The 11,225-nt window shown below is 39.5% G+C and overlaps 1 protein-coding gene across 5 annotated transcripts in view; it reads right to left on the minus strand.

Moving 5' to 3' along the window:
- The window catches only part of Map7d3 (MAP7 domain containing 3), a 31,491-nt gene extending 22,382 nt beyond the window's left edge, over positions 1–9,109 (minus strand). For all 5 annotated transcript variants that reach the window (XM_077107073.1, XM_077107072.1, XM_077107070.1 and 2 more), the window contains exons 1-4: positions 9,018–9,109; positions 3,538–3,636; positions 3,366–3,449; positions 2,385–2,548 (exon numbers count right to left, since the gene is read on the minus strand). In XM_077107073.1, coding sequence (XP_076963188.1) covers positions 2,385–2,548; positions 3,366–3,449; positions 3,538–3,636; positions 9,018–9,084 — 414 coding nt within the window. In that variant the 5' untranslated portion in view covers positions 9,085–9,109. The remainder of the gene's footprint in view (positions 1–2,384; positions 2,549–3,365; positions 3,450–3,537; positions 3,637–9,017) is intronic.
- Between the last annotated feature and the right edge of the window lie 2,116 nt (positions 9,110–11,225).

An 11,225-nucleotide genomic window follows, 5' to 3' on the forward strand; every position in this document is an offset into this window, starting at 1 on the left:
TGGCTGCCCATAGCTTATGTGTAGTTTTCATCTTGTGTCATATATATTTCCTCTCTATACTCACCTCTCCTTCTCTACTCTTCAAAATTATATTCTCATTTCCTATAGCCAAGCCTACTTAAAGTGCCCCATGTCCCCTACTCTGTCTGGGACTCCCTCACACTAGCTCCCTGGAGTTCTCTCTTCCTTCCTGTCCCTTTGGTTATGTCTCTGGCTCCCTTTCTTTCTTTTGTTCTTTTTATTTTGTTTCGTTTTTCTTTTATGGTACCAGGGATTAAACTCAGGGGCACTTGACCACTGAGTCGCATCCCCAGGATTATTTTATGTTTTATTTAAAGACAGGGTCTCACTGAGTTGCTTAGGGCCTTACTTTTGCTGAGGCTGGATTTGAACTCATGATCCTCCTACCTCAGCCTCCTGTGCCACTAGGATTACAGGCATGCACTACCACACCTAGCCTTTGGCTCCCCTTTTGTCTGCAGTGTCATTTTGTTATATTCTCTTCTCTGTGTTCTGTCTTTCAGCTTTTTTTTTTTTTTTTTTTTTTTTTTTTTTTTTACTTAGATGGTCCTTTCTCTATCTCTCTCTCCCTGGGACTGTCTCTTCTCCAAGGACCCTCCTTCAATCTGAACACAGTTTTCTATTTTACATTCTTTGGTTCTTGAACTGTCTTTCCTTAGTTCCTACTATTTTCTCTGGCTTTCATGAGGACATGTTTCACAGAAGACAATGGGAAGTGACAAGAAATTATGAAAGATATTATACTAAATACTGGAACATGAAACCTGCAGATCACAAACATCCAAAGAAAAAAGTTCAGGTTAGGCTGGGGATGTGGCTCAGTGGTTAAGCACCACTGGATTCAATACCTGGTACCAAAAAATAAAAAAGAAAAGAAAAAAGAAAAAGGTTCAGGTTGGGTATGGTGGTACACATCTATAATCTCAGCTACTCTGAAGGCTCAGGCAGGAGGATTGTAAGTTTGAGGCCAGCCAGGGCAACTTAGTGAGAACTTATCTCAAAATTAAAAAAGAAGTGTGGGCTGGAAATAGAGCTCAGTGGTAGAGCACACCTGAGTTCAATCCCCACTACTAAAAAAAAAACGTTCAGTAAGGCAGAGAGGAAAAGGTAACAGACCATGGATGGGGAACAAAAGGCACAAAAAAATACTGAAGATCTCCAGATGGGGTGCAGGGCTGCGCATGAAGCACATGTGAGAGCACCTGCATCCACCAGAAAGGAGGACAAGTATGTACCACAGAGAAAGACAAAAGAAGTTTCACAGGGAGAAATGGAACCAAAGAGACAAGGAGAAAAAAAGAAATACAAAAATCAGAGCAACCGAAAATAAGGAGGGAGATTAAAGATGCATACACACCGAGAGAATGACAGGCAGAGAGCTAGAAGATGGGGAAAAGCATGGAGACTCTAAGACAAAGAAAATAAAAAGAAAAGTGAGTGGTCTCAGGAAGAAAAAGTCAGGGTCAGAGAGTCTAAAACATATTTAGAGACACTGAATAGTCAGTGGAACAAACAGACTATGTCACAGAGAACATGCCAGATTCAGAAGGAGTCAAGCAGTGAAATGACCTATGAGACAAAAATTTAAGATTAAAAAAAAGGAAAATCATAGAGAATGACAGGTAGCCAGATGCACAGTATAAATAACAAAAGACAAACTGATTGCAGAGGCACACATGAGGAAGAAAGGGGGCATAAGGAAGCCACCGGCTCACACTAACATGTCACACACCAAAAAGAGCCCAGAAAGGAAGAGTGCCACAAGACAAGAGAAAAAATGAAGAATGCTGACCATGAACCACAGGTCCATAGGGGCCAAGTCAGAAAAGGGACTGTGAAGCACAGAAGGGACAGGGACAGGGAGGGAGAGAGTAGGCACACACACAAGAGAGCCAGCGTACACGGAAGGGGAGAGAAAGTGCTTAGATTTGACTGGAGAGTCACACAATTAGGAATCTAGAGAAACCATCTAGTCAGATAGGGGCAGGTCAGGGAGCTGAGGCACTGGGGTCTGTCCTCAGTCTCTAGGCAATGGGACAATAGTGAATGGTTTTTGATGATAGATAGAACTGCTCAGAGCACAACCCAAATCACAGGTATCCTATGAGCCATATCCCATATCCTTTGTTCCTACATCTGCAAGGCTACTCCTTTCTGAGGTTAGGGTCTGAGCTCCTAGGACCTTATCAGGACAGGGCAAGAGCCTCTACTGCTGAGGGAAGGAAAAGGGAAGAAGAGAGGAAAGAGCTGGGACTGAGTCGTTTTCCACAGGGAGTAAAGCAGACAAGGGCTAAGAATAAACATATTTCAGATTCAGGCAACATATGGTACCATCTGATGAATAGGCTATAAAATTAAGATACCCTTTCTTCCTCGAATTTTTGTTTTCTTTTTTCTTCTGCAGATATTCTTCGCCGCTCATCTTTTTCTTTTTGTTCTCTTAGTTTTCGTTGCTTTTCTTCCAGATGTTTTTCATATTGGAGCTTGGCCTTTCTTTCTTTTTCAAGTAGTTGTGTTTCTTTACTGGCTGAAATAGTCCAAACACAATTTCAAGGTGTTAAGAGCCAAGAAAAAAATTTGTTTTCTACATTACACACAAAGAAAACAGCTAATATTACTCATTGTCTTTCTCAAAACAACATAACCTAGCTAGAAACTAAAGATTTATGTAACAAGTAGATAAAGGTGAACACTAAAGAACCATTTTTCACTGGGTGCTCATTTAACTCTGGTGATTTGGAGTGTCTGAGCCAGATGACCGTCATCCTGTCCAAATGGTAATTTCAAATTAAGGGGGTTGAGGATATAGCTCAGCAGATATAGCTCTTGCCTAGCATGCACAAGGCCCTAGGTTCCATCCCCAACACCTAAAACAAAAGCAAAAATAAAACAAATCAGCTGGGCATGGTGGCCCACACCTGTAAACCCTGGATTACAGGGATTAGCTGCTCAGGGCCTCGCTAAATTGCTGAGGCTGGCTTTGAACTAGAAATCCTCCTGCCTCGATCTCCCAAAATACTGAGATTATAGGCATGTGCCACCACACCTGGCTTAAAATCATTTTTACTAAAATCCCATTCTGCTTGTTTTTACAGATGTTGAAGAAATGTTCATACCTTACTTTTCAGAAAATTACAGACAACAGAAACTACATCTTGAGACATTGAATAATTTAGTCAAAGATTTTTTATCTGATTTGGTAACTGATTTAATCCAATATAATAATCTTTTATATAACAAAAGTTATTATCTATCATATAAACACAGAGAAAAAGCAAGTAAAACCAATATGAACTTTACATAAAATTTATTCATTTTAATATAAATAAAAGTCTGAAATATACCTTCTTGTTGTCTTTTTCTTTCTTCTCTGCGCTCCTTTGCTAATTTTTGTTTTAAGTCATTTTTTAGAACCGACCCATCTATTACTTTAAAAAAAGAATATAGACATTAATATGCTATCAAATCTTAAAGATACAACACTTTGCTGTTCTTGAAGCATTAAAGAAATTATACCTGGCTTAAATGCTGATCTTATAGTTGGAGACTGACTTGAAAAAGAGCTAACTCCGCTTTGATCTCGCCTTTCTTTTGCAACTGCTTGAGCGGCAGCAACTAAAATATTAGGAGATAAAGGAAAGGGATTAGATATCAAAACACAAACAGGAAATAGAGGGATCACCACAGTCAATTTTATGTGATGATAAAGAACTGGGTCACTCTTCAAGGTAAAATTGTGACTGCTTAATCTGGGTCAACAATAAAGATGTACTGAATACCTATATTGTTCAACAATACCTGATTAAAGAGTTAAAAGTGTTTACTATGGATGTGCCAAAGTATTTGTGGACATAAAGACAACTGTATTGTATGTGGCAGCACAAGTTTATGGATCAATGGGGGACCAGTGATTGATAGCTCTTCAAAATGTGTGAGAAGGACATTACACCAAGTAGTAGGAAAAAACTGAGCTGACCAAGAACTGGGAAAAAATATGTTTCACCATAATTTGGGAATGGATCTGAGGGTACAGTGCTCGCCTAGCACGTGTGAGGTGCTAGGTTCAATCCTCAGCACCACATAAAAATAAAATACAGGTTATTGTGTCCAAATACAACACACACACACACACAAACACACACACACATACACACACACACACACATATATGTATATATATGTATATAAATTTATGGATCTGAATCTGGAAGCAGAGTATGAACAGTGAAATCCTCAGTGCTTAGGCCCAATATCAAGAAGTACATTTGTAAGTCATTTAGAATAGGGGCTTTCTATCGTGGCTGCACACTAGAATCACCTGAGTCAATTTAAAAATATCAGCAATGCCTAATCCAGCCCCAGGTGGGGCACAAGCATCTGCAATCGTAAAAAGCTTGATTCTCTTTCTTGTTTTCTTCTTTTTGGTGTGTGCTAGGGATTTAATCCAGGCTTTCCAGTATTCTTAGCACTCGAGCTACACCTCCAGGCCTCCCAAAGTCTATTCTAATTTACAAGGAAGGTGGAGGCAACAGCAATGTGTAGAAGGAATTTCCAGTGACATATCATTCTAGGTAGCAAAACGTCAAGCAAAGCAATACAAATTGTGCAAAGTTGCTAACATATATCAACAGGCAGAAAAGAGAGAAAATAAACTTCAGTAAGGACTATGTGCAAGATGAGGAAACTGCAACTTGAGAGAAAGTAAGAAAGACTATAAAATGATACATATGAGAGTTATTATAGGGGATCTCTGAACCCTTTAATTCCATGATGGTTGTATCTAAAATACTCCACAATCCTGGACTTCTTTAGGAAGGGTATGGAGAATAACACTGAAAACTGTTTTACTTCTGTATAAAAGCACAGAAAATATGCACCTTTGAAACTGCACACAAGTCTGATTGTTAGGTATAGGAAAAATATAACAAAGATGGGCAATCAAAACAAATAAGGGAAAAGGGGGCTGAGGTTGTGGCTCAATGGTAGAACACTTGCCTGGCACATGTGAGGCACTAGGTTCAATCCTCAGCACAATATAAAATAAGTAAAAGTTTAAAAAATATTAAAAATAAGGGAAAAGAGGTGCTTTCCTTGCACTTAAGCTACATGGGAGTTGTTTTACAGGGTAACTTTGAAAGTGACATCACAAAGGCTGCCATAGGGATCACTATTTCAAGAGAGAAAAAGGATATTTTTTGACCCATGGACCTAACAGCTCAGATAATCTAGGACCTGGCTAAATTTGAAGATGAGACTCTTCTCCTCTTTCTTGATAATTCAACTACTGGCAATTATGTGGAGACAGTAATTTTTACAAATAGTCTATAAATTGAACCCTCCTACATACTTCCCCACTCACGTTTTTGTGAACACAGTATTGTTTCTGCACATTCAATTCTCCTACTTAGAAGTCTTAAGAATTGGACTCTGAATTTTACAATTTAGCTGACCATAAGACAATTTCATTCAAAAGGTACAATTTTACCAGGTTCTAAAGATCTTTTTTAAAATTTTTGGTTGTAAATGGACATAATAACTATTTTATTTATTATTTTTAATGTGGTGTGAGGATGGAAACCAATGCCTCACACATGCTAGGCAAGCTCTCTGCCATGAGCCACACAACCTCAGCCCATAAAAATATTATACCACATAACCTTAGAAGTACTTGCGGTGGGATTAATGAACTAAATCATATAAAGGCTAATGTAGTAATAATATTAAACCCGATTTTTAGAACATTGTATACAAATTCCTACTGGCAAGAAATATGTTCACAAAAAGACAGGCTTTAAAAATTATTTTAAATGTCCAGGTAATGAGAGATTATGTCCAGATTCAATTCCTTCCAGATTCACTTCATTCAGCTTCAGTGAATGAGATAATTTGTTTAACATTCATTTGAAGTATTAATGCATACATGTGTATGTATGTATATATATACATATATATGTATATATACATATATATGTATATATATATATGTATATAAATATACACACACACATATGTGTATGTGTGTGTGTGTGTGTGTAACAGCAAGGGCAATGGATGATAGCTCAGAGTGCTTGCCTAGCATATGAGGCCCTGGGGTCCATTCCCAGCCCTGAAGGGAGAAAGAAAAAGTAATGGCAAGGTACAGTAAGTATACAACACTGTATTATTTCTATACTTGTTATCCCAACTCTAAACTCAAAGTAAGGGACCAAGCAACCTTTTGCCTGGAAATTGAAGAATATTACTAAAATTGAATGAGGTAAAAAAAAATTTAAATAAGGTTGGGGTTGTGGCTCAGTGGCAAAGCGCTTGCCTCGCACATGTGATGTGCTGGGTTCGATCCTCAGCACCACATAAAAATAAACAAAATAAAGATATTGTGTCCATCTAAAACTAAAAAAATTAAATAACTGAATTATGAGTCTTAATATTTATAGAACTGCCATACCAAATAATACATATCACTTTGCAATCTACAAAGTTCATTTGTATTACTTCATTTAGCAATCCTATGAAGTACACATTTTTATATTCACCAATGAATAAACTGAAGCTAAATATAACTTTCCCAGATCACAGAGAAAAATAGTAAGTGATAAAGCCAGGAATTAACTGTACATTAAAAAGCAACTAATTTTGAAATATTAAAGTATTAAGAAAAAACTAATAGGAACACAAATTTGCAATCAGGGAACCACACACACACACAAAGGTAGATCGCAGAATTTTGCCTAAAACCCCAACAGCCAAAGTCCTAAGGATAAGTACTTTCAGAAGACATCCCCCGACACACACAAACACACACAAAGCCAAACCAATATCTTAAAGACAATAAAAATCAGGGACAATTTTCTACCATTTAGAGCTGTCTAGAATAGAATGGCTATGTGGAAAAACAGCAAATTCCCCATTACAGTGTATGGTCCAGTTGTAGAACCTGCCCAGAATTTTCTAGCTGGGATACTGACTCCTGAACTAAATTTAAGATTACTCCAGCTCTCAAATTCTATGATAATGTGGCTTTCAGTCTCAGTGGCTTTTTCTGCATTTGTTTCTTGGAATAATAAACTCCACACTGAGAAATCATGTGCAGATTTAAAAAATAAGAAGGAAAAGGTGACATGTCAGGAGCAAAGTTTCTTATGCTCATCTGGCTGAAATATTCAAATAAACTTTATTTTAAAATAATTCTGTATAAAAATGTGAAACATGTCTCTTGTCAATATAATACTACAACCTTAGCATAGTGCTACATAGAGAAACGTAACTCAGTAAATGTACATATACACACACATTTATATAGTGTATATACATGTACATTTATATAATGTATATATTAATGCATACATGTATAAATGTATAAAATAAATATGTGTAGAGTTTACTGTGCACCTACATAAGTTATTTGTTCTATTTTAATTCATGCAGCTAGGCTCCCAGTAGGAGATGAAATTGACCTTTTAGCAAAAACATTCCATTGTCTCATTGACCCCTTCAGGAAAATGCTGACACCATGAGGGTATTTCTAGTCAAGCTAGTGCTTTGTGGAAGTCTAACATGTGATTTTTTTGATTGTGAATATGAAAGGGGCAGCAAGGATGTAAACTATGCTGTAAACTAGGGTTCTAGAAGGGTTAAGGTTTTTTTGAATGATATTTTTGAAGTTTGGAATGCTGTAAATTAAGACAACTTTCCATAATTTTAAAACATTTCCCAAAACTCAATATACAAATGTTTTTAGTGGGCATACAGACAACATATTAGAACACATGCTCTTTCCAACATATTGGAATACATGCTGGTTAATTTCAATCCTTGATAATCTACTATCAGAGGGCCTAAGGTGTCAATAAGCACTACAAGTTACTGCAAACTCTGAGTGAACCAAACCTAGACGCAGAAGGTATAGTCTTTTTTCCCTATGGAACAATGAAAGTGTATTTCTTTCTGATATATTCTTTGGAAAGTTGATTCAAAGTCTTGTTTAGTATCATATAGCCTCCCAATCTCAATCTAAATTAACTTCTTAATTGCAAATGAAAAAAAGATTTTTTTTAAAAAAACAATAAAACCATTTTATTCATGCTCATAGCAGAGATAATTACTGAGGACAGGCTTAAAACACCCTCCTGTGAGCAAGAAACACTCTGGCTCAGGTAGGAGCACACTATCCCGAATCAAACAACGCACTGCCACGTTTGATTAATGTGTTTTTGTTGTTTGTTCGTTTTTTTTTTTTTTTTTTTTTTTTTTAGGAGGGAAAAACTTTCTGACGATGGGATCTGTTGAGATGAAAGCACTCTTAAGTACTGCTCAGCCTAGGGACTGCAAAATGTCCCAGGAAGGTGACATCTTGTCGAAGTCATGTGCTACAGCAAGGCAAATCAGGAGGTACGGAGAGCCAAGTTTCTTCCCAACTTTAAACCCCCCACCCACAGCTCCTTCCTTCCTGGACTTTGACCAGAAGGGTGTGAACGCCTCGGGCTGGAAAAAACTTTCCAAGGCTGGAAGCGCTGCCCCAGCCGCAGTGGCGGCGCGGGTGCTCGGGGTCTGGGTCTCCCGCACATCCCCGGTAGCTGAGCATCCGTTCGGCCGGTCGCACGGGTGTCCTCCGTCCTCCAACGGCGGGGCTCACGGCCAACGGCGGAGTCCGGGGTTCCAGCCGCGCGGGCCCCACCCGCCTGGGCAGTGCCCGTTAGCTCACTCGCGCCCAGCCCGCGGGACTTTGGCCGTTGGCAGCGACAGTTTGGCCGCTGGCAGCGGGACTTCAACCATTGGCAGGTCTGGACAGTCGTTTCCCCTCCCGCCCCCTGCTCAGGACTCCCCGAGTTCCATCCCAGGGGATTCCCACGGGGGTGAAGGAAGGACCGGACCGCGCGTGGCGACTCCGGAGAAAAGTTTTGTGGAACTCGCGCCGCCGCTCCTTCGGCCTCTAGGGCCCTGGGAAGCCCACCTCCCGTGATGGCCCGAGTTAACCTGAGAGCCACCGGCCAGCTCACCCATACGTTCTCGAAGTCCCCGCAAGGATGTGCTGCCGCTGGGGCCGGCGACAGTGTGGTCCGCCATCTTCGGAGGCGAGGTGGGACCCACTGGTGACTCTGGAACGGCAATGCGCAGGCGCTGCCGTAGCCTCCGAGGGGACCGCGGCCTGGACCCCGGGGGGGCGGGGCGGGGCGGGGCCCGGAGAGCCACCGGGCCGCCGTGGAACCCTCAATCTAGGCAGCGCGGCTCTTCACACATCGGGTCGCCTCACCGACAGGGCAGTGACTAATTTATCTGAAGAAACCCTCTCCTATTTTCGTGCTGTACTCCTGCGCATCCTGGGTGCTAGCCAATCAGTAGCCTACTTGCCCATCCAACATTCCTGTTCTCCTTTTTTCATCTCAAACTAGCAACGCATTAACATTCCATCCTTCCCCATCCATTCATTTAGTTAGGGTACATTTACGGAGTGCCTCCAACTAACATTTGTATCACCAGTTTACTAATCTTTGAACCACAGGGAAGAGGCCTAGGGACAGGATGGGAGGATACGTTGCTGTGAGGTGCTAGGGGCTCCATTGTGAGGAGAGATTATCTTACCTGGTTACAGACCAAATGATGACGCCATTGGGCCTCAAAGTTGAGTGAAAAATCACTGGGATATGTGTGTACCTTTAAAGTAAAACAGAGCACTTATTGGCATGAATCTCCAGATTTGGAGGGAGGCTTTTGAGGTTGCAGAATATTTTTCCCACTCACAGGACAAACTAAGTTGGCTTGAAGAACATGACTTCATGGACACTTGCCTATACAAGATGCATTCACCCCTGGCATTAATGTATTATTACTGTGTGTTATGACACATAGTTGAAAGGAAAGGGTTTATGGTTGGGGCTGCAGGAGACCCTCAAAATGGAGCAGGAGATCACTTATAGGACAGCACTTGAATAAGCCCACTGAGTCTCGGAATGAATCAGACATCAAAATGACATGGCACATTACTATCTTGTGTGTATATATATGATTACACAACCAATGTAAGTCTACATCCTGTATAACCAGAAGAATAAGTTATACTCCATATATGTATAATATGTCAAAATATATTCTACTATGATGTATAGCTAATAAGAACAAATAAAAAAAATGGAAATGGAAGCTATAAAATGAAAGAAGCTAAAATACCAAACACTTATTGTTATTATGTGCCATGTACTGTTCTTTTTCTTTCTTTCCTTTTTTTTTTTTTTTTTTGGTACCAGGAATTGAATCCAGGGTTACTTAAACTCTAAGCACATCCCTAGCCCTTTTTATATTTTATTTAGACACAGAGTCGTACTAAGTTGCTCAGGGCCTTGTTAAGTTGCTGAGGCTGGCTTGGAATTTGGGATCCTCCTGTTTCAGCCTCCTGAGCCACTGGGATTACAGATGTGTGCCACTACACCCAGATCCATGTACTGTTCTTACTTCACTACATGTATTAACTTTTAGTCCCCCTCCTAACCTATGACATATGTACCATTATCAACCTCATTTTTACATAAAGCAGAGAGATGTTAAACCTTTTGTCCAGAGTCACACATAAGTGACAAAACTGGAATCTGAACAAAATATTTCATTACAATATTCATGTGCTTATGCCTTCTGTGATACTGGTTCATGAGAATTGAGACATAGAAAATGTATAAATGATTAGTATTCAGAATTCAAAGATCTAAATGTATGTAAGATAAAACAACTTCCAAAAAATTGGCAAAAGGCATAAACACACCTCTCAATAGAAAACACAAATAGCCAATACATATTGAAAAATGCTCAAAGTCTTTAGTAGTCAATACAAATAAAAAGCATCAAAAAATATCATGTTACACCTACAGATTTGGCACAAATTAAAGACTGAACAGTAAGTATTGGTGAGGAAGTAATCAACAACACTAGAAGCCCTGCTTCTAAGTAAACACAGTGATCATGATGCCATGATTATTATTATGACACACCTGTGATTAGAACACCAGCAAAGTACATACACATACACAAACCCAAATTCAACTTTGATGAATTGGGTTTTAATTCATTGGAAACTTCACAAATCGAAAATCTAGAAAACAACATCACCATTGTGGTTTCTTGCAAAAATTTGGAACTCAAATCTAGAAATGATAGAATATTTGGACAAAGTGAGGCTGTAATTTAGTCTACAAAACAATGGTCCTAGATACTTCAAA

Source organism: Callospermophilus lateralis, chromosome X (assembly GCF_048772815.1).
Source record: "Callospermophilus lateralis isolate mCalLat2 chromosome X, mCalLat2.hap1, whole genome shotgun sequence".
Classification (NCBI taxonomy): domain Eukaryota; kingdom Metazoa; phylum Chordata; class Mammalia; order Rodentia; family Sciuridae; genus Callospermophilus; species Callospermophilus lateralis.